Genomic DNA, 23,541 nt, shown 5'->3' on the forward strand with positions numbered 1-23,541 from the left:
CACGGGCAGTGTGATGCCCCCTCTCTCTCTGGCTCGCTCTGAGCCCATGTCTCAGACTCTACCTCTTGTTCATTCTGCACCTGCCACTCTGGCTTCCTGGCTATTCTCGGAACATGCCAGGCACATGCCAAGTGCCTGCCTCGAAGCGTGTGTGCCTTGGCTGCTCTTCCTCTGAAACCTCCCTCCCCCATTTTCTCTGGGTGGACTCAAACAGCATCTCAGTAGAGAGGTCTTCCTGGACTATCCTATTTAAAACTGACCCTCTCCCACCCGCTTCATGCTTGATTTTTCTCCCTAAGACTCACCAGCTTCTAATACACTATGTAATTTATTTTAAAAAATTTCCTTCTTGGGCAGCCTGGGTGGCTCTGTGGCTTAGCGGCGCCTTCAACTGACGGCCTAATCCTGGGGGTCCTGGGATCAAGTCCCACGTCGGGCTCCCTGCATGGAGCCTGTTTCTCCCTCTGCCTGTGTCTCTGCTTCTCTCTCTGTGTCTCTCATAAATAAACAGAATCTTAAAAAAAAAAAAAGTTGCCTGTCTTTCCACAGCCACCCTTCCCCCATCAGAATACTAGCACCATTAAGAGCAGGGATTATTTAAGTCTACGATGTATTCCACCCCTCCCCCCATCAGTGCTTGCGCATAAGAGGTGCTCAGTAAATGGTGGGCGAATGAATGAAGCCCTGGTTGGAATATGCCCTGGCAGTGGACTCTGCGCCTCCCTTGGAAGCCACCTCACTGTAACTCATCTACGGCCTTGGCTCAGTCCTGGACCCCGGAAGGAACAAATGTGCTCCCTCCTCTCCCACGGGGTCGTCCTACAGCTCTGAGCACTGTGGTGTCTTCCATCCTGTTCCCCTCTCTCACTCCTCAAGGACCTGGCTGCTTACCATTCTGGTCATCTTCCCTGAACTCCACCTTACCTGTGTTTCTTAAAGTGGGGAGTCTGGAATTGAACACAGCGTTCCAAAGGCGGTCTTATGTCAGGACAAGGGAATAATTTCCACTGCTTTTGTAAAACTGTCCCTCCCTCCCTAAACCTGACTTTTACTAATGGAAAACGTCAAACACACGAGAAAGTAAAGAGGACAGAACCGAGAGTCCAGAGCCTTCACGCAGATTCAACGGTTATCAACTCGCGTTGCCCATTTTTGGGTGTACAGGGTCTCTGGCCCAACTTCGCAATGATTTTTAAGTGAATCACAGATACACTGCTTGAGCAGCAGAGATGTCAACGTGCTTCCACGGAAAGAAAATATTCTTTAAAAAACACATCACTGGGGATCCCTGGGTGGCGCAGCGGTTTGGCGCCTGCCTTTGGCCCAGGGCGCGATCCTGGAGACCCGGGATCGAATCCCACGTCGGGCTCCCGGTGCATGGAGCCTGCTTCTCCCTCTGCCTGTGTCTCTGCCTCTCTCTCTCTCTCTCTCTCTCTCTCTCTCTATCATAAATAAATAAAAATTAAAAAAAAATAAAAAAAAATAAAAAACACATCACTGAAGCACTGTTGTATCTAAGGAGAACACTTCTTCAATATCCGCAAATGTACACTTAGACCTATTTTTAAAAAGATCTTATTTATCTATTCAGGACGAACACACAGAGAGAGGCAGACGTGGGGCTGGATCCCAGGACCTCGGGATCGCGACCTGGGGCGCAGACAGACCTCAGCCGCCGGCCACCCAGGCGTCCCCGGGCCTATTTTGAAAACATGGTTGGGGGCAGTGGGTGGCTCAGGTTACGATCCTGGTGCCCGGCCCCAGCCCCGCTCCGGGCTCCCCGCTCTCCCGCTCCCTCTGCCCCTGCTCAGGTGCGCGCGCGCGCTGTCCCTCAAATAAATAAAACAGGCACGCCAGTCACGTCAAGCCAAGATAGTGCCTTTGGCGAACGTCACTGCTAACGAAAGGCACCAGGCCGAGCCTGGGCTGCCCCGACCGCAAGGCCAGCGCCGTGCCGGTCACCGCGCCGACAGCAAGCGGCCGACGCCGAAGGCATGGGGCGGACGCGGACCCGCACGCCGCGCTGCCCGCCTCCCACCCCGCTGCCCGCCTCTCACCGGCTCCGGGCCCTGCGGCTCTCGGGCCGCGGCGGCTGCAGGCGCACAGCAGCCGTCGGAAGCACACGGGCACGGCGCGGGCCGCCACGGCCGCCGCCATCTTCCCGCAGCCTCGGCCGGAAGCGGAAGCGGAAGCGGCGCGAGCACGCGCCTTGTGCGTTGACGCACGGGGTCCGGCCGGGATCTCCGCGGCCCCGGGCCCGGCGGGTCGGCGGCCATGGCCTCCGCGGCTGTGGAGAGCTTCGTGACCAAGCATTTGGACCTGCTGGAACTCGAGAGAGACGCGGAGGTGGAGGAGCGCAGGTAGGGGGCGGCCGGCAGGTCCCCGGCGCCCGCGGCGCGGGTTGGGGGCCCTTAGGTCCTTTCTTTTCAGCCTGGAGCCCCCGCCTCAAACGTCCAGCCCGGGTCCGGCCCGTTCTCGGCCTGTGGTCGGCGTGTCCTCGGCCCTTTTCCTCCCTCGGGGCGGGTGGGGGGCGCGAGGGCGCGGGGGCGCGGGCAGCTGGCTGCGGTGGGGCGCGGCGGGGCGGGCCCGGGGAGGAGAGCTTGCCCCGCGTGCGGCGGAGCCCGGCTCCCCCAGGTGCGCGGGGCTGAGCTGGCGGGGACCCGGGTGCAGGTGGGCGGGGGGGAGCCTTCCCGGACGAGACGTGGGGAGAAGCTGGAGCACCGGAGACAGGCTGCCTCGGAGGGAAGCCCGCCCGGCTGAAGCAGCAGCAGCAGCAGGTGGTCTGTGCCTTCGGTCCTCCGCTCCTCTGACCCGAGGAGGCTGTGCCGCCGAGCGGCCCCGTGGCTCCCCCAGGGTGACCCGGGGCCAGGCCGTGGGATTCCGGGGTTTGCGCCAAGTCACTGCGCTGCGGGCAGGGGCTGGCCGCGCCCTGGTTTGCGCGAGGGGCTTTTGATTTGAAGATGAAGAGCTTTTGCGGCCCCGCCAGCCTGGGCAGCACCCCCGCTCCTTCGTGCGTGGCCGTGGGACGTTCCGGCTACACCTCCGAGCCGTGGCCGCCTCGCTTGTGAAGTGGGATTCGGTGAGCTCGAGTTGGTCCTGCCGCAGGCGCTGGGCTCGGCGCCGGTGCCCGTGCACAGGGAGCGCCGCCGGGAGCGCCCACGGGAGGCGGCCGGGCTCAGATTGAGAGGGCCTCGCGGCGGGCCTGTGCTCTGTTCTGTGTGCGGACGACGGCTCTGCACGGTGAAGTGTGGGTTTTCGGGGGAGGGGTTAACCTCAAAAATAAAACAGCCCCCACCCCTTTTTTTTATTTTTACCAGCGAGATGAGTTTATTCATAATAGCAGAGAACTGCAGTTCCGGCCAAGGAAGCTGTGGCACAAACTGGATTAGTGCAACAAGAGGAGGAGAGGAAGGACCTTTATTTTACGGAGAAGGAGGCAGTGGGAAGGGTTGTTTGGAATAGAAGTCTATCACAGAAAGGCAGGCGCGCAGGGTGATGACCGGGGCTCACCGGCTGAGTGCAGGGCTGGTGGATTTCCTGCAGGGGATGTGATGCGCATCTTTCCCAGTCGTTGAGGCTTCTGTGCCATCAGGGTCTGTAGCTGACGTGGAATGGTGCAGCTCCCCTCTCTGGCCTCCCTACTCCATCTTAGTGAGGTCTTCCTTTGTTACCTTTCAAAGGGGAGTGACTAGATTTGTGTTTCAGGTGGCCTGCTTGGGTGCTGCTGCTTGCGACTGACTGGTCAGGGCAAGCGCCCGAGGTCAGGCAGGAGGCCGGAGGCTCTGTCTGGTCCAGATGAGGAGGAGGTATGGCTTGAACCGGGGTTATAGTGGCGAGGATGAGAGGCAGAGGTGGATTCGTGAGGTTACAGATGGTGGACTTGGCAGGGGGCACTGATGGACTGAGTGACATGGGGGGAACCCGTGCAAGTAGATCAGGTAAAGGGACTAGCTCTGCCAGCGCGAGGGGATGGGGGAGGCTCAGGATGCAAGGGGCAGATGCAGAGCCTCTGTGGGTCTCATTTGGCGCCTTTGTCTGCTTTTCTCTCCCTTTTACATTCCTTCTGTGTGGGCTGGAATAAAAGCTGGGCAAGTGTAAATATTGAACTCTCAGTATTGGATGTCTTCCAGGTCCTGGCAGGAAAACATCTCCCCAAAAGAACTCCAGAGCCGAGGCGTCTGTTTGCTGAAGCTGCAGGTTTCCAGCCAGCGGACTGGGCTGTACGGGCGGCTGCTGGTCACCTTAGAGCCCAGGAGATGCACATCTGCTGCGGTGCTTCCCAGCAACAGCTTTACTTCAGGTCTGTGCATTTGCGATGTAGGCGTATATTTTGTGCTGCTGGTCTCCAAGCTGTGACTTTTACTCTTGTGAGCACCAGCTTACATGTGACTAGTTGGAGAATAAAGCAATGCAGCGAAGAACTCTTAGTTGGAAGTTCACCACCTCTGTGGCTCTTTGGTAGTCTAGGTCAGCACTGTCCGCGGTGGCAGCCACCTGCCGTGTGTGGTTGAGATGTGGGCAGTGATTGCCACATGCGTGCAGCGCACACCAGATTTTGAAGTTCAAGTACAAAGAAATATAGATAATCTCTAGAGTAATTTTTTGGAAACGTAATACATGTTGAATGTATATGGCATTAAAATATGTTGTTACTAAAACCAATGTATTTTTAAAAAATTTTTTCTATCGTGGCCCCTAGAAAGTGTAACATTACACAGGACTGTCATCGTATTTGTCTTGGACGAGGACACAGTGTTCATAGCTCCGTGTTCCCTGGCTTCTTGTGCCAGGAGTACTTGAAGTACACTCGTGCCAACCCTGCTGGAGAGGACGAGCAGCTGGGAGAAGCTGCTGAACCACCCACCAGGGGCACCTGTTTAGCTCTCAAGCCTGGAGACAGCAGCACCAGTGGTTCTGTACTTGCTCTAGAAGAGTCTCCGCTGTGTTTTGGTGCTGACGGGTTTTTGATTTCATATTCTGATTGGCCAAACTCTTGCCCACTGTTGTTGGAATACTAGCTGGAATTGGAGACGGGATGAAGAGGGGCTGCTGGTTGGCATCAGGTCTACATGTTCTTGTTAAGTGAGGCTGCTATCTGCAGACAGGGACTGGGGGCGTTACAGTGGCAACTTTCTGTTACACTGTTTCACTGTCACAGTCCAGTATCCATGGGGGGGGTGGGGGGGTGTTGTAAATCTGAAAACGAAAAGTAAAAATATATTCAGTAGTATATTCAGTTGACCAGCATTGTGAAGTGTGACCCCAGAGACTAGTGAAGGGTTCATAAACAGGAAGTCAGGGGCAGGGGCATTTATGTGGAAATACATCCGGCTAAAAATCTGATGTGTCGATGCAGGTTTTGATCAGATTGAGGTAGGGTTGTTACTTTTTAATCTTCTGAAGAGCAGTTTTAAGGCTCAACTTAGAAACATCAGTTCTGGAACATGGGACCCTATGCAGGGTACTGGTGGGGAGGTGGTCCCAGGAGGCATGGGGTCCTGTGGTTGCGCACACAGAACCAGACCCTGCCCCAGGAGTGTTGTTGCCCTGTGCTCTTTGTGTCTATAAAGTTGAGAGAAGGTGCCAGAGAAAAGGTTCAAGGTAGAGATGAAACTCATTGCCTGGAAGAAAAGTAGCCCAAGTTAAGGGTGTGCCTGGTGCCTGGTTGACTTGTGGCATATACTTTCCGACACAGAATAAATAGGGTGTAAATATGTGAGTGGCTCTGGCTTTCTCTCACAGTGGAGTCTGTTTTGGTCAGAACAGTCTTCTGTTCCAGGTGATGAAAACCCAAGCCAAACTGGCTTGGGTACGAAGGATGGCATTGGTTGCAATACTGGAAGGTTGCCTTCAGGGCTTTTGGGAGGTTGCTTAGGCTTCACTTCTCTCCATTTCTTGGCTTTGCCCTCTTCTGGGTTGGCTTCCTTCTCAGGTGACACATCATAGTGGTTCTGGCCCCAATTTGCTTTCAAGTTCCTGGTTCAGCTAGACAGACGTAGGGCCTTTTCGCAGATGCCAATCAAAAGTCTCATTGCATCTCAGGGCCTCAGATTTGGTCTGTGCTCATCCCTGAACAGTCACCGTGGCCAGGGATGGACATGGGATGCAGTGACTGGCTGAGGCGTAGGTTGTATGCTCTCTCCCTGGCATCAAGGGAAGGCCCTCAGGGTCACCTAGCAGATGGGTGAATCCCCCAGCATTGCCATGGGAAGTGGAGAGATCTGTGCTGAGTGGTCAGCAAATGACCTCCCTCCCTCCCTCCTTCGTCGATGTTCCTGTTCTTCCTGGAATGTTTCTCCTAGATGTGCTTGAGGGCTCCACTTTGTTCAAGCCCCATCCTGCTTACCTGTCACCACTCAGAGGAACCCTTGTTATACAGTGTTTCTAAAGTGACGCCCTCATCCCTCTCCATCCCCTCCTGGGTGGGCTTCATCTTTCCTTTTTTTTTTTTTTTTCATCTTTCCTTAAAGCCTTCGGTGCAGATATCTGTGTCTTATTTCTAATCAGACCAGTGCCTGGAATAGCGCCTGGCACAGAGCAGGCACTTTAAATGTTTCTTGACTGGCACGTTTGCTGTAAACACTTCATTGATTTCAAGTCAATTTTTATATATAATTTAGGTGCTGGTTAAAAAACTTTTACTATAAAAAAAAACTTTTATTGCTACCGATTGCATTTCTTTTTTTTTTTTTTTTGCATTTCTAAAGACAAGAGGGATAGGATATTTGAAATACTGTGCACAGCGTATGTGTAACTTTTTGCTTCTATAGGCGATATAGTGGGTCTGTATGATGAAGGCAATCAGCTGGCCACAGGGATCCTGACGCGGATCACACAGAGATCAGTCACAGTAGCCTTTGATGCGTCTCATGATTTCCAGCTGAGCTTGGACCGGGACCGGGAGCGGGCCTACAGACTGTTAAAACTTGCCAATGACATCACTTACAAGCGACTGAAAAAGTAAGAGTTTGTGTGACTGGGAATCAAGTTTCTTTTTCTTTTTCTTTTCTTTTTTTTTTTTTTCTTTTTAAGATTTTGCTTATTCATGAGAGACAGAGAGGCGGAGACATAAGCAGAGGGAGAAGCAGGCTCCCTATGGGAAGCCTGATGCAGGACTCGATCCCAGGACTCTGGGATCACATACTGAGCCACGCAGGCATCCTATTTTCTTCCAGTACTGCACACTTACCCTGACTGCTTGCCTCTGTGGGTAGAAGAGAGCAATTGTGTTGAGTGTGGAGTCTTGTGTGGGCCCCTCACGGGATATGGAGGCTGCAGGTGGCCTTTGCTGGGCAGAGGGTTGGGCACAGATTCAATATTTGGTGTTCACCACACTCCTAATTCTACTCTGTTGGCAGGGCTCTGATAACACTAAAGAAGTACCATTCTGGCCCCGCGTCCTCACTCATAGAGGTCCTCTTTGGCGGATCAGCCCCCAGTCCTGCCAGCAATACAGGTAAGAACCTTTGTGTGTTCTTTTCTGATCGAGGTTGTTACAGAAACACCAAGAACAGCAGGACCCAGGGTGTTTGAGTGAAAGTTCGAGGATGTACAGTTAGAAGGCATCTCTCTTTTATAAATTAAAAGTCTACTTTAAATTTCTCAGAATGACTCACATGGACTGACCTCTTGTGTATTTAGTGCAAGGAAGCAGCTGTTCTGTTGACTTCACTACGTTCTCTGGAGATGTGAGGATGTTCTAGCTCAGTGATGTGGAAATAGGATGATTGAGTGTTTGTGTTTAATAGTGTTTTTGTGTTTGTTTGAAAAGTCCCAATTCTTAAGTGCATTTGGTCATTTCTCAGCATCCTTCATTTTTTTTTTTTAATTTTTTTATTTATTCATGATAGTCACAGAGAGAGAGAGAGAGAGAGAGAGAGAGAGGCAGAGACGCAGGCGGAGGGAGAAGCAGGCTCCATGCACCGGGAGCCCGACGTGGGATTCGATCCCGGGTCTCCAGGATCGCGCCCTGGGCCAAAGGCAGGCGCCAAACCGCTGCGCCACCCAGGGATCCCTCTCAGCATCCTTCAAATTGAAGATCACTTATTTCTGATGAGAAGAGTAATAGAGTATGTGTTAATCGTAGAATATTTGGAAATAAGTACATTAGCAGGGGAACAGATCCCTCAGGAACCTGCCATCTGGAGTTAGCCTCCCTAGTACTTGTGTATATTCTAGTTTTTCCACGTGGAGCACTCTGTCTTTTACATACAGACATGTATGCACACATGTGCACTGGGACTTTGGGTCAGGTGGTTCTCTGCTGCTTTCTAGCTTTGTGTCAGTCTGGCCAGCCGAGATCAGGGCACTGTGCCTGGGAGTTCTGCTCACTCATGGGTCGGGTGTCTCCATGTAGTCGGTGCCTTATAGAGCTGGACACATAGCTGCCGCTCTCTGAGCACAGAGTACACGAGGCAAATAATTGGTCTTCATCATAGAAGATTCAGTGAGGAGACACGATTCCAAAATTTGCTAATTCCTTTTTGTCATTTGGTTTTGTCACTTTATGGGCACTTAAAAAGGGGCAGCAGGATAGAAAAACTAACTTATTTTAATTTTTACTTATTTTACTTTTATTTTTTGTGAGAGTCGAGCATACATGGAGGGGAGGGGCAGAGGCAGAGAGAGAGAATCCTTTTTTTTTTTTTTTTTTTTAAGATTTTTTATTTATTTATTCATGAGAGATACAGATAGGCAGAGACACAGGAAGAGGGAGAAGCAGGCTTCATGCAGGGAGCCCGATGTGGGACTCGATCCTGGGATTCTGGAATCACGCCCTCAGCCATAGGCAGATGCTCAACCACTGAGCCACCCAGGCATCCCGAGAGAGAAAATCCTACGGAGATTCCCTACTGAGTGCGGGGGCTCAATCTTACGACCTCGAGATCATGACTTGAGCTGAAATCAAGAGTCAGGTGCTTATCGGACTGAGCCCCCTAGACACCCCTACTAGAAATAGATTCCAAGAAACATTTCTTTCAGAAAGGTCTGTTACTGTGTAGCATACGTTGGCAAACTTCTTAAATAAAGGGATGGATTGTAAATATGTCAGGCTTTGTGAGCTGATGTAGCAGCCAGAGACAAGCATATGTGAGCGGGTGTGGTTGGGTCCCAGGGAAACTGGACTTGGGAAAGTGCAGTAGCCCCACTTCCACATGTGGAATGGATATGGTTCAGGGTCATATTTCCCCAAGGATGGATGCAGGAGGACTGTAGAAGTCCAGAGGGTGTTTTGGTTTGGTTTGGTTTGTTTTTTTGCCATGTACTTGGATGGTGCAATGCTATCAAGTTGATTCAACTGCTGGACAGTTGTGTAAGATGTTGAGGTGTAACGAACTAGGTGGAGTAGGTGCTGGAGACAGTCAGGCATATGGAAGAGATAAGATGGCTAAGGTCTGATGCCCACCCCCAGGAATTCATGAGAACATACAAACAATTCCAACACAAACAGAGAGAGTTGAAGTGGATTCGAACAGCAAGCTAGGTATGGAGAGCTGCCAGAATTATTTGGGGGGATATTATAAGGTAGGCCAAGAGTCAAGGAAAATTTTGGAAGAAAGGAGGTTGAGTGAGGTAGGGTGAGGGAACATCCAAAGAAAACTTGGAAATGTTCGGACACTGTTGTGGTTACAATATCAGAGTCAGGTCATTGTCAATAGAATCTAACCTCTAGGGAGAGCTAAAGAGATTCAAAGATTTTTTAGAATTATGCAGAGACAAATGGTAGGATAACAACATTTACCATTATTTTGGAGAAAGTTAACTTCTGAGATAAGAAAGGTGTAATCTGTTATCAACACAAGGCAGTAATTCTGCTGAAATGATGGAAGGATTTGTCCCAGAGGACTGGGATTGTCCCAGAAGACTGGATTGTGGAAGACGAAGTCAACAATTTCCTGCTATACTCATTTGCTTGAAGACGAGTAAGAGGTAAGGGTGGAAGATATTTGGATATTGCATATACTTCAAACTTACTATATTAAAAACTGGAGCCCAGGATCTCTCCTCCAAATCAACTGTTCTTTTCATAACGTAGTTGGTCTTGAATAGTAGATAGGCTGGGGCCAGGCACGTGGGACAGTAAGGCCAGTGATCAAGGGGCCCCAATGTGGCTCCAGGGATGGAACACAGCAAATGTCTAATATCTGATCCCAATTCAGCTATAATTTGGACAGGTGGGTCAATCTCAGGCACTGAATCTAGGCAGTGTAAAATATTTCTTTCTTGGAAGAGAGAAGATTGGCGCTTACCTGTAAACTAGTGACTACATTGCTCTGTCATGGGAGAAAGAGACAGGCAGGGGAGCCAGGAGCATCTTGTAGGGCCAGAAAGTAAAGAAGCATCCATAAAAACAAAAGGATTGGGTCATATTGAAAGGAAAAATGAGCCAACCCGAGATAGCTCCCAATGGCCAAAGTTGGAACAATTTGAGCAAAAGAAATAATGTTGTATTGGACTAAAACACAAAGTACGAAATAAGTATGCATGAGTTTGTACTGCTATAAAAAAGAATTGAACAAATAAGAGGAGACAAATTTTCTCTATACAAGAATTCCAAATAACATTGTGTAGATAGGGCAGCCCAGGTGGCTCAGCGGTTTAGCACCGCCTTCAGCTCCGGGGGTGGTCCTAGAGACCCAGGATCGAGTCCCACATAGGGCTTCTTGCATGGAGCCTGCTTCTCCCTCTGCCCCTCTCTCTCTGCCCCTCTCTCTCTGCCCCTCTCTCTCTGCCCCTCTCTCTCTCTGTCTCTCATGAATAAATAAAGAAAATCTTCGAAAAAAACAACATTGTGTAGATATACCCCACTCCACTTCTCACTCCTTCCAGCCACAATGTAGGCTCCACTTAGGGGCTTGCTGCCAAAGCACTGAGAATAGAAAGAGAAAAAAGAGAGCTCCACGCAGGAGAAACTTGGCCAGCACAACCTTAGCCAGGTCATGAAGATTAGCAACACCCAGCTGATCTCATGTACTGCCTGATGTGATGTAATGAGAGGGGCATGTCGCCTCTGTGGTTTTTTTCCCCCAAAACACAGAACCTCAGTCTAAGCATACAGAAAACAGAAACCTAAATTTAAGAACCTGCCAGTACTCCTCAAAACTGTCACGGTCAGAGAAAACAAGGAAGGACTGAGAAACTGTCATAGACCGGAGGAGATTAAGGAGGCATGACAACTAAATCCAACATGGACCCTCGATTGGATCCTAGACAAAAAAAAGGATGTAAGTGGGAAAACTGGTGAAATCTGAATGAAGTTTGGCATTTAGTTAAAAGTAAATGTACCAATGTTATCACATAGATTTAACAAATGTACCAACGTTCTACAGTAACGTTAGGTGAAGCTGAGTGAAGGGCATACATGGACTCACCGCTATCTTTGCAACTTTTCTGTGAATCTAAAATGATTCCAAAACAGAGTTTATTAAGAAAATAAAATTCCTGAGTACAATAATGTCTATGCGGGAAGGGGAAAATATAATTAAAATATTCCGAGGGGGACACCTGGGTGACTCAGTGGTTGAGCATCTGCCTTGGGCTAGGTCATGATCCTTGGGTTCTGGGATCGAGTCCTGCATCAGGCTCCCTGTTGGGAGCCTGCTTCTCCCTCTGTGTCTCTGCCTCTCTCTCTGGGTCTCTCATGAATTATAAATAAATCTTAAAAAAAAAAAAAAGATTTTGAGGGACTTGATTTATCATCCATAAAGAGGAGGTTTTAAGAATTTGGTATGTTAAAAATATGTATATATATACATTGCATTTTAAAGGATATCCACTAAAAATGGGGTTGCAAATTATCTGTAAAGGGCTAGATAGTAAATATTTTAGTCATTGTAGACCCCCTTTGGTGTTTGCTCTACCTACCTACTGTCATAGCATCAAAGTAGACATAGACAATGTGCAAAATGAGTGTGGCTGTGCTGGAATACATTGTTATTTACCAAAAAACAGGCATCAGGTTAGGTTTGACCCACAGGCCATAATTTGTCAATCCTTGCACTAAAAGAACAAGACCAGAGTTTATCTTCCAATGAATAATGGGAAAAAATGGAGTAATTCATTAAAAATACCTAGTTATCTAACAAAAAGGCAAGAAATGAGAAAAAAAACGAAATATAAAACAGGGTGAAACAGAAAGTGCCAAGTAAAAGGGTAATTTTGAATCTCATGCTTTAGTGATGACATTAAATATAATGGAACATGTAATGGAACTGAAAATGGAATACATGATGTTCAGGGTGGGAGAGTCTGTGTTGTATGAATGGAGGTCTCAGTTGTTGGGTTTCCTATGAACAATTTCCATGAGGATCCATACTCTAATAAAGACAGTTGGGAAGGAGGTGGGTAACTGGGTGATGGGCCCGTGATGTAATGAGTGCTCGGTGTTGTATGCAACTGATGAATCACTAAACTCCACCCTGAAATGAATAATACACTATATATTAACTAACTTGAATTTAAATTTAAAAAAAATTTTTTTTTTAATTTTAAAAAAATAAAAACTTAAAAAAAATTAAAAAACGAAGACAGAAGAAAGTAGGAAGCACAAAGCAGTTTGTTAAGGAAGTAAACCCTCAAGGTGGGAGAGTGGGCCGGCTCAGCGGTGGCAACTGCCCCGAGGTTACAGGAGTCTTTTCTTTTTATGTGTGTGTGTGTGTGTGTGTATGGGGTGGTCTCTAATGGAGGCTTCCAATCCTTTGAGGGACTCCTTCCACAGGTTGGGAGAGGTTAGTTTCTGACTTTACAAAGTTTGTCCCAGAACCGTCAGGGCAACCTTCCCTCTTGGGATTGGGGGTAGGGCTAAAACACAACGTGAATGCATTATAATGAGTCTGGGGGTTACCCTGGAGCAGAGGTGGGAGAGGAGAGTGGCCCGTCCTGCATCTGGAGCTCTTGGTCTATTAGCCAAGGGGTCCTGGAAGCCACAACTTCAAGATGCTGTGCCCCCTTCAGGCTTCTAATGTGTAACCATTTATCACCATCCTTGCCTCCAGCTTCTGTCTACCTAACTGCCTACTCTATCAGTGCTCCAATAAAATCTGTTTGTTTTAGATGTGTCTCTTGCACATTGCATATATTTAGATTTTGTTTATCCAACATTAAAACAAAAAGATATAGAAAAGTTGTAAGTAAAAGAAAGGGAAAAGATATGCTATGCAAGTATCAGTCAAGAGAATATTGCTATAGCGATATTAGTATCAGACAAAAGAAGTAAAGGCTAAAAGTATTGTTAAAGAGGGTCTTCATAGTGATACAAGATTTAATTCACCAGGAATAAATAATGTTTTTAAATAACACTTAAAAATACATAAAGCAAAACTCCTCCGTATTCAAAGGGGAAATACACCCACGATCACTATGAAAGATTTTACATACTTGTCTTAGTAACTAGTGGGAAAAAAGCAGACAAAAGTTAAGGAATAATATAGACTTGAAAACACTGAGATGAACAGAATTGACCAAATGGTCATAGAGACGCTCCCCCCACCCCCGCCACCAAAGGAAAACTCTGGAGAAACTTCTTTTAAAGATTTGTTTATTTGAGAGAGAGAGTGAAAGGGGAGGGCAGAGGGAGAGAGAGAGAGAGAGAGAGAATCCCAAGTAGACTCCCTGCTGAGGGTGGAGCACGATGTGGCCCTCCATCCCAGGATCCTGAGATCTTGACCTGAGCAGAAATCAAGATTCCAGTGCTTAACCGACTGAGGTGTCCTTGAAGAGACTATTTTTAACACCTGCCGAATACATTGTATTTTTAAGCAAATAATTTTTTTAACTGACCATGAAGTGGGAATAAAGTCTTAGAATATTTCAAGGGAGTGAAATTAAAGTCTACATTCTGGCCACAGTGCAACTTTGTTAGATAACTAGAAAATCCCCCTGTGCTTAGAAACTTAAAATGAACTACCAAATAACCCATGGATTAAAGGAGAAATCATCACGGAAATTAGAAAACAGTTGAAAGAGAATGATAAAATTTTTACATATCATAACTTGTGGAATGAAGCTAAAGTAGTACTTAGGAGAAAATTTATACTCTCAAATGCATATGTTAGGGAAAAGGGATTAAAAGTGAATGATCTAGGCATTTATCTCAAGAAATTAGGGGAACGAAACAGCAAGATAAATCCAAAGGAAGTAGAACTGTCCCAATAAAACTGGGGCAAAAACGAAAGTAGAAGTAAGGCAATAATAAAGACAAAGAGAGAAATTCTTGAAGTAGAAAGCAAACATACAGAAAATTGGTCCTTTGAAAGAATTAAGACTGACATATCTTTAGCAAGAAGACACAAATAACCAATATCATAAAACCAAGGAGACAGAACTGGGGAGGAGCAAGACGGCGGAAGAGTAGGGTCCCCAAATCACCTGTCTCCACCAAACTACCTAGAAAACCTTCAAATTATCCTGAAAATCTATGAATTCGGCCTGAGATTTAAAGAGAGACCAGCTGGAATGCTACAGTGAGAAGAGTTCGCGCATCTATCAAGGTAGGAAGACGGGGAAAAAGAAATAAAGGAACAAAGGCCTCCAAGGGGGAGGAGCCCCGCGAGGAGCCGGGCTGAGGCCGGGGCGAGTGTCCCCAGGACAGGAGAGCCCCGTCCCGGAGACGCAGGAGCTGCACCGACCTTCCCGGGGGAAAGGGGTTCGCGGGGAGGTGGAGCAGGACCCAGGAGGGCGGGGGTGCCCTCGGGCTCCCGGGGACAGTAACAGAGCAACTGCGCCCCAGGAGAGTGCGCCGAGCTCCCTAAGGGCTGCAGCGCGCACGGCGGGACCAGGCGGGACCCGGAGCAGCTGAAGGGGCTCGGGCGGTGGCTCCGCGGAGGGGGCTGCGCGGCCCCGGGAGCAGCTCGGAGGGGCTCGGGCAGAGGAAGAGGCTCCGTGTAGAGGGCGCTGCGCGGTTCCAGGAGCAGCTCGGCGGGGCTCGGGCGGCGGCTCCGCGGAGGGGGCTGCGGCCCGGGAGCGCGAATCCAACAGCGCAGGCTCCGGAGCACAGGGCGCCGGGACACAGCCCAGGATCCCGCCTCCCCCGGGACAGGCAGAGGCCGGGAGGGCCCAGGACAGCAAGGACGCCCCTGCCCCAGCTGAGCAGAGCAGCGGCCCCGCCCCGGAGCCTCCAGGCCCTGCAGAGGGAGTTCCTGCCGGAGCTGAATCCAGGTTTCCAGAGCTGCCCCGCCACTGGGGCTGTTCCTCCTGCGGCCTCACGGGGTAAACAACCCCCACTAAGCCCTGCACCAGGCAGGGGCACAGCAGCTCCCCCAACTGCTAACACCTGAAAATCAGCACAGCAGGCCCCTCCCCCAGAAGATCAGCTAGACGGACAACTTCCAGGAGAAGCCAAGGACTTAAAAAACACAGAATCAGAAGATACTCCCCTGTGGTTCTTTTTTTTTTGTTTTGTTTTGCTTTTTGATTTGTTTCCTTCCCCCACCCCCTTTTTTTCTCCTTTCTTTTTCTTTCTCTTTTTCTTCATTTTTTTTTTCGTTTTTCTTTTTCTTCCCTTTTTTTTTCCCTCTTTCTCTTTTCTTTCCTTCTTTCTCTCCTCTCTTTTTCTCTTTTTCCCAATACAATCTGCTTTTGGCCACTCTGCACTGAGCAAAATGACTAGAAGGAAAACCTCACCTCAAAAGAAAGAATCAGAAACAGTCCTCTCTCCCACAGAGTTACAAAATCTGGATTACAATTCAATGTCAGAAAGCCAATTCAGAAGCACTATTATACAGCTACTGGTGGCTCTAGAAAAAAGTATAAAGGACTCAAGAGACTTCATGACTGCAGAATTTAGAGCTAATCAGGCAGAAATTAAAAATCAATTGAATGAGATGCAATCCAAACTAGAAGTCCTAACGACGAGGGTTAACGAGGTGGAAGAACGAGTGAGTGACATAGAAGACAAGTTGATAGCAAAGAGGGAAACTGAGGAAAAAAGAGACAAACAATTAAAAGACCATGAAGATAGATTAAGGGAAATAAACGACAACCTGAGGAAGAAAAACCTACGTTTAATTGGGGTTCCCGAGGGCGCCGAAAGGGCCAGAGGGCCAGAATATGTATTTGAACAAATTCTAGCTGAAAACTTTCCTAATCTGGGAAGGGAAACAGGCATTCAGATCCAGGAAATAGAGAGATCCCCCCCTAAAATCAATAAAAACCGTTCAACACCTCGACATTTAATTGTGAAGCTTGCAAATTCCAAAGATAAGGAGAAGATCCTTAAAGCAGCAAGAGACAAGAAATCCCTGACTTTTATGGGGAGGAGTATTAGGGTAACAGCAGACCTCTCCACAGAGACCTGGCAGGCCAGAAAGGGCTGGCAGGATATATTCAGGGTCCTAAATGAGAAGAACATGCAACCAAGAATACTTTATCCAGCAAGGCTCTCATTCAAAATGGAAGGAGAGATAAAGAGCTTCCAAGACAGGCAGCAACTAAAAGAATATGTGACCTCCAAACCAGCTCTGCAAGAAATTTTAAGGGGGACTCTTAAAATTCCCCTTTAAGAAGAAGTTCAGTGGAACAGTCCACAAAAACAAAGACTGAATAGATATCATGATGACACTAAACTCATATCTCTCAATAGTAACTCTGAATGTGAACGGGCTTAATGACCCCATCAAAAGGCGCAGGGTTTCAGACTGGATAAAAAAGCAGGACCCATCTATTTGCTGTCTACAAGAGACTCATTTTAGACAGAAGGACACCTACAGCCTGAAAATAAAAGGTTGGAGAACCATTTACCATTCGAATGGTCCTCAAAAGAAAGCAGGGGTAGCCATCCTTATATCAGATAAACTAAAATTTACCCCAAAGACTGTAGTGAGAGATGAAGAGGGACACTATATCATACTTAAAGGATCTATTCAACAAGAGGACTTAACAATCCTCAATATATATGCTCCGAATGTGGGAGCTGCCAAATATATCAATCAATTATTAACCAAAGTGAAGAAATACTTAGATAATAATACACTTATACTTGGTGACTTCAATCTAGCTCTTTCTATACTCGATAGGTCTTCTAAGCACAACATCTCCAAAGAAACAAGAGCTTTAAATGATACACTGGACCAGATGGATTTCACAGATATCTACAGAACTTTACATCCAAACTCAACTGAATACACATTCTTCTCAAGCGCACATGGAACTTTCTCCAGAATAGACCACATATTGGGTCACAAATCGGGTCTGAACCGATACCAAAAGATTGGGATTGTCTCCTGCATATTCTCGGACCATAATGCCTTGAAATTAGAACTAAATCACAACAAGAAGTTTGGAAGGACCTCAAACACATGGAGGTTAAGGACCATCCTGCTAAAAGATAAAAGGGTCAACCAGGAAATTAAGGAAGAATTAAAAAGATTCATGGAAACTAATGAGAATGAAGATACAACCGTTCAAAATCTTTGGGATGCAGCAAAAGCAGTCCTAAGGGGGAAATACATCGCAATACAAGCATCCATTCAAAAACTGGAAAGAAAAAAAAAAAAAAAAAAAAAAAACAAAAACTGGAAAGAACTCAAATACAAAAGCTCACCTTACACATAAAGGAGCTAGAGAAAAAACAGCAAATAGATCCTACACCCAAGAGAAGAAGGGAGTTAATAAAGATTCGAGCAGAACTTGGGATCCCTGGGTGGCGCAGCGGTTTGGCGCCTGCCTTTGGCCCAGGGCGCGATCCTGGAGACCCGGGATCGAATCCCACATCGGGCTCCCGGTGCATGGAGCCTGCTTCTCCTCTGCCTGTGTCTCTGCCTCTCTCTCTTTCTCTCTGTGTGACTATCATAAATAAAAAAAAAAAAAAAAAAAAAAAAGTCAATAAAGATTCGAGCAGAACTCAACGAAATCGAGACCAGAAGAACTGTGGAACAGATCAACAGAACCAGGAGTTGGTTCTTTGAAAGAATTAATAAGATAGATAAACCATTAGCCAGCCTTTTTTTTTTTTTTTTAATTCATCCAGCTCTTTTTTTTTTTTTTTTTTTTAATTTATGATAGAGAGAGAAGGAGAGAGGCAGAGACATAGGCAGAGGGAGAAGCAGGCTCCATGCACCGGGAGCCCGACGTGGGATTCGATCCCGGGTCTCCAGGATTGCCCTGGGCCAAAGGCAGGCGCTAAACCACTGCGCCACCCAGGGATCCCCCATTAGCCAGCCTTATTAAAAAGAAGAGAGAGAAGACTCAAATTAATAAAATCATGAATGAGAAAGGAGAGATCACTACCAACACCAAGGAAATACAAACGATTTTAAAAACATATTATGAACAGCTATACGCCAATAAATTAGGCAATCTAGAAGAAATGGACGCATTCCTGGAAAGCCACAAACTACCAAAACTGGAACAGGAAGAAATAGAAAACCTGAACAGGCCAATAACCAGGGAGGAAATTGAAGCAGTCATCAAAAACCTCCCAAGACACAAGAGTCCAGGGCCAGATGGCTTCCCAGGGGAATTTTATCAAACGTTTAAAGAAGAAACCATACCTATTCTCCTAAAGCTGTTTGGAAAGATAGAAAGAGATGGAGTACTTCCAAATTCGTTCTATGAAGCCAGCATCACCTTAATTCCAAAGCCAGACAAAGACCCCGCCAAAAAGGAGAATTACAGACCAATATCCCTGATGAACATGGATGCAAAAATTCTCAACAAGATACTGGCCAATAGGATCCAACAGTACATTAAGAAAATTATTCACCATGACCAAGTAGGATTTATCCCTGGGACACAAGGCTGGTTCAACACCCGTAAAACAATCAATGTGATTCATCATATCAGCAAGAGAAAAACCAAGAACCATATGATCCTCTCATTGGATGCAGAGAAAGCATTTGACAAAATACAGCATCCATTCCTGATCAAAACTCTTCAGAGTGTAGGGATAGAGGGAACATTCCTCAACATCTTAAAAGCCATCTATGAAAAGCCCACAGCAAATATCATTCTCAATGGGGAAGCACTAGGAGCCTTTCCCCTAAGATCAGGAACAAGACAGGGATGTCCACTCTCACCACTGCTGTTCAACATAGTACTGGAAGTCCTAGCCTCAGCAATCAGACAACAAAAAGACATTAAAGGCATTCAAATTGGCAAAGAAGAAGTCAAACTCTCCCTCTTCGCCGATGACATGATACTCTACATAGAAAACCCAAAAGTCTCCACCCCAAGATTGCTAGAACTCATACAGCAATTCGGTAGCGTGGCAGGATACAAAATCAATGCCCAGAAGTCAGTGGCATTTCTATACACTAACAATGAGACTGAAGAAAGAGAAATTAAGGAGTCAATCCCATTTACAATTGCACCCAAAAGCATAAGATACCTAGGAATAAACCTCACCAAAGATGTAAAGGATCTATACCCTCAAAACTATAGAACACTTCTGAAAGAAATTGAGGAAGACACAAAGAGATGGAAAAATATTCCATGCTCATGGATTGGCAGAATTAATATTGTGAAAATGTCAATGTTACCCAGGGCAATATACACGTTTAATGCAATCCCTATCAAAATACCATGGACTTTCTTCAGAGAGTTAGAACAAATTATTTTAAGATTTGTGTGGAATCAGAAAAGACCCCGAATAGCCAGGGGAATTTTAAAAAAGAAAACCATATCTGGGGGCATCACAATGCCAGATTTCAGGTTGTACTACAAAGCTGTGGTCATCAAGACAGTGTGGTACTGGCACAAAAACAGACACATAGATCAGTGGAACAGAATAGAGAATCCAGAAGTGGACCCTGAACTTTATGGGCAACTAATATTCGATAAAGGAGGAAAGACTATCCATTGGAAGAAAGACAGTCTCTTCAATAAATGGTGCTGGGAAAATTGGACATCCACATGCAGAAGAATGAAACTAGACCACTCTCTTTCACCATACACAAAGATAAACTCAAAATGGATGAAAGATCTAAATGTGAGACAAGATTCCATCAAAATCCTAGAGAAGAACACAGGCAACACCCTTTTTGAACTCGGCCATAGTAACTTCTTACAAGATACATCCACGAAGGCAAAAGAAACAAAAGCAAAAATGAACTATTGGGACTTCATCAAGATAAGAAGCTTTTGCACAGCAAAGGATACAGTCAACAAAACTCAAAGACAACCTACAGAATGGGAGAATATATTTGCAAATGACATATCAGATAAAGGGCTAGTTTCCAAGATCTATAAAGAACTTATTAAACTCAACACCAAAGAAACAATCCAATCATGAAATGGGCAAAAGACATGAACAGAAATCTCACAGAGGAAGACATAGACATGGCCAACATGCATATGAGAAAATGCTCCGCATCACTTGCCATCAGGGAAATACAAATCAAAACCACAATGGGATACCACCTCACACCAGTGAGAATGGGGAAAATTAACAAGGCAGGAAACAACAAATGTTGGAGAGGATGCGGAGAAAAGGGAACCCTCTTACACTGTTGGTGGGAATGTGAACTGGTGCAGCCACTCTGGAAAACTGTGTGGAGGTTCCTCAAACAGTTAAAAATAGACGTGCCCTACGACCCAGCAATTGCACTGTTGGGGATTTACCCCAAAGATACAAATGCAATGAAACGCCGGGACACCTGCACCCCGATGTTTCTAGCAGCAATGGCCACGATAGCCAAACTGTGGAAGGAGCCTCGGTGTCCATCGAAAGATGAATGGATAAAGAAGATGTGGTTTATGTATACAATGGAATATTACTCAGCTATTAGAAATGACAAATACCCACCATTTGCTTCAACGTGGATGGAACTGGAGGGTATTATGCTGAGTGAAGTAAGTCAGTCGGAGAAGGACAAACATTATATGGTCTCATTCATTTGGGGAATATAAATAATAGTGAAAGGGAAAATAAGGGAAGGGAGAAGAAATGTGTGGGAAATATCAGAAAGGGAGACAGAACGTAAAGACTGCTAACTCTGGGAAACGAACTAGGGGTGGTAGAAGGGGAGGAGGGCGGGGGGTGGGAGTGAATGGGTGACGGGCACTGGGTGTTATTCTGTATGTTAGTAAATTGAACACCAATAAAAAAAAAAAAAAGAAAAAGAAAAAGGAGACAGAACTGCGCTTGAATAACTTTATGTCAATACATTTGAAAGTGTAGATTAAATAGAAAGCTTACTAGAGGGACGCCTGGGTGGATCAGTGAGTGGTTGAGCTTCTGCCTTGTGCTCAGGTCCTGATCCTGGGATCTGGGATGGAGTTCTGCATCAGGCTTCTTGCAGGGAGCCTGCTTCTCCCTCTGCCTATGTCTCTCTGCCTCTCTCTCTCTCTGTGTGTCTTTATAAATAAACAAATCTTAAAAAAAAGAAAAATCACTAAAAAATATAACACACCAAAGATGATTCAAAAAATTTACACATTCTCAATAGCATTGTAACCTGCAAGGAAATGAAATCTTTAGTCAAAAATCTTCACTCAAAGGGCAGCCCCGGTGGCGCAGCGGTTTGGCGCCGCCTGCAGCCCGGGATGTGATCCTGGAGACCGGGATCGAGTCCCACGTCGGCCTCCCTGCGTGGAGCCTGCTTCTCCCTCTGCCTGTGTCTCTGCCTCTCTCTTGCTCTCTCTGAATGAATAAATAAATAAATCTTAAAAAAAAAAAAACTTCACTCAAAGAAACCTCCAGGCCTGTATGGCTTTGCCAACAAATTATAGCAAATGTTGAAGGATCAAGTAGTTCCAGTCTGATGCAAACTTTTTCAGGGCATTACAGAAAAAGACAAAAAAACATTCCCCAACTCAGGAGTCTAGCACAACCCTCATAACAAAAGCCTGACAAAGACAGAACAAGAGAGAAAAATTATAGGATGGCCTCACTCATGAAAATAGGTAACAAAAATCCTAAACAAAATATTAGCAGCTAGAATACAGTATTATGTTTAAAAACAAAATGCCCAATTAACTCATGAAAGTGTGTTCACAAGTTAGTAATTATTAGTAACCAGAGAAATTTAAGTGAAGCAATGGAATACCGTTACCACATATACCCGATTGGCTAAAATGAAACAGCCTGACAATACCACACGTTGGTGTGAAAAAGAGGCAGGAAGAATTGCCATTCATGGATCCCGGGTCTCCAAGGATCACGCCCTGGGCTGTAGGCGGTGCTAAACCGCTGAGCCACAGGGGCTGCCCTAGAGCAGGGATTCTTAATGTGCCGTCCTTGGTCCAACAGCAGCATCAGCAGCACCTGGAAACTCCTTAGAAATGCCAAATTCCTAAGATCCACTCCAAACTTACTCAATCAGCAATACTAGGGGGAGAGCCCAGCAGTCTGTGTTTTAACAAACCCTCCTGGTGATTTTGGTGTATATTAAAGCTTGAGAACCGCTACCGGAAAGAACTAGGAATATATATCCAGCAAGATACATGGACAAGGATGTTTTTAACAGCACTGTTTATAATAGCCAGACATGGAAAACAAGCCAAATGTCCGTCAATATCGTAATTGGAAAATAAGTTATGCAGTAGTTATGCAGTGTAATGAAATAATAAAAATGAATCCTAGGTGTACCAAAGAGCATAGATGGCTCAAACATAATGGTGAGTAAATATTCAAGACACTAAGAATATATATTTTTATATACGCATAGAAAAAAGTGGGGTGCCTGGGTGGCTTCAGTGTCTACCTTTGGCTCAGGTCATGATCCTGGGGTCCTGGGATAGAGCCCTGCATTGGGCTCCCTGCTTAGTGAGGAGCCTGCTTTTCCCTCTCCCTCTGCCACTCCCCCCTCCACCGCTTTTGATCTCTCTCTTTCTCTCTTTCTCAAATAAATTAATAAATAAAATATTTGGGGAGCCCGGGTGGCTCAGTGGTTTAGCGCCGCCTTCGGTCCAGGGCGTGGTCCTGGAGACCCGGAATCGAGTCCCGCGTCGAGCTTCCTGCATGGAGCCTGCTTCTCCCTCTGCCTGTGTCTCTGCCTCTCTCTCTCTCTCTGTCTCTATTAATAAATGAATAAAATCCTTAAAAAAATAAAATCTTTTTTAAAAAGTCCTTGTCAAACCGTGCAAATGTATTCTAAGAACCAAAACTGTACCTCCGGCCCTAACCTCAGCTCTCCAGGCTGGCATATAGTAGTATTGCCACATAATGTGTGCTCAGCCTGACAAGTATGGCTCTTTATAATTATCTTTATAGTGACTGCAAAGTATTTCATAATTTGGACATACCATATGTTATTTAGCCATTTCCTTGTTGATGGGCTTTCTGAGAATATTACTTTGGCTGCACCAATAGACTGAAAATTGTATAAAGTGAGAACCATAATTGTCTTTTTCAAAAACAGTGCCTGCTATTCAACAGTTATTTAATTGAATTGATTTTCCAGATTAACATTGGCATAAGAAAAAATACCCTGGCCAGTTTTATTTATCTTTATTATAGCATAGGTCGATTCCTTGTAAATTTTGTTTACAGTGAATTAGCGTAGAAAATCCAGGTAGCTCTGGGTGTAATGATGTAATAAATGTTCTAGAAAATGAGACCCTGGATTCTGGAGTAGAGTGATCCTCTGAGATTATTTAATTTCC

The 23,541-nt window shown here is 46.2% G+C and overlaps 2 protein-coding genes and 1 long non-coding RNA gene across 17 annotated transcripts in view; 1 reads left to right on the plus strand and 2 right to left on the minus strand.

Annotated features, from left to right (window-relative positions):
* LOC144292441 (large ribosomal subunit protein bL21m-like) overlaps nucleotides 1-23,541 on the minus strand; it is a 78,104-nt gene that overhangs the window by 10,878 nt on the left and 43,685 nt on the right. The window contains exon 1 of one of the 3 annotated variants that reach the window (XM_077862732.1): nucleotides 2,058-2,187. The exons of 1 other annotated variant lie outside the window; for it this stretch is intronic. Coding sequence is in view for 1 of the 2 variants with exons in the window: in XM_077862730.1 (XP_077718856.1) it covers nucleotides 2,058-2,157 (100 nt within the window). In the remaining variant the exon portion in view is untranslated. Of the gene's footprint in view, nucleotides 1-2,057; nucleotides 2,188-23,541 lie in introns of those variants that run through there. One more of the 3 variants, XM_077862730.1, reaches the window with a different exon arrangement.
* Nucleotides 2,205-23,541, plus strand: part of LOC144292439 (DNA-binding protein SMUBP-2-like) — an 82,753-nt gene continuing 61,416 nt past the window's right edge. For 9 of the 13 annotated variants that reach the window (XR_013359836.1, XM_077862719.1, XM_077862721.1 and 6 more), the window contains exons 1-4: nucleotides 2,205-2,360; nucleotides 4,131-4,300; nucleotides 6,771-6,960; nucleotides 7,359-7,456. Coding sequence is in view for 12 of the 13 variants with exons in the window: in XM_077862719.1 (XP_077718845.1) it covers nucleotides 2,275-2,360; nucleotides 4,131-4,300; nucleotides 6,771-6,960; nucleotides 7,359-7,456 (544 nt within the window). In the remaining variant the exon portion in view is untranslated. Of the gene's footprint in view, nucleotides 2,361-3,705; nucleotides 3,807-4,130; nucleotides 4,301-6,770; nucleotides 6,961-7,358; nucleotides 7,457-7,850; nucleotides 9,992-11,038; nucleotides 13,053-14,389; nucleotides 14,482-23,541 lie in introns of those variants that run through there. The other 4 variants (XM_077862723.1, XM_077862722.1, XM_077862720.1 and 1 more) reach the window with 4 other exon arrangements.
* The window catches only part of LOC144292443 (uncharacterized), a 28,028-nt gene continuing 26,878 nt past the window's right edge, over nucleotides 22,392-23,541 (minus strand). The window contains exon 2 of the long non-coding RNA XR_013359838.1: nucleotides 22,392-22,952. This is a non-coding gene — a long non-coding RNA (uncharacterized LOC144292443). The remainder of the gene's footprint in view (nucleotides 22,953-23,541) is intronic.

The sequence above is a fragment of the Canis aureus genome, chromosome 21 (assembly GCF_053574225.1).
Source record: "Canis aureus isolate CA01 chromosome 21, VMU_Caureus_v.1.0, whole genome shotgun sequence".
Classification (NCBI taxonomy): Eukaryota; Metazoa; Chordata; class Mammalia; order Carnivora; family Canidae; genus Canis; species Canis aureus.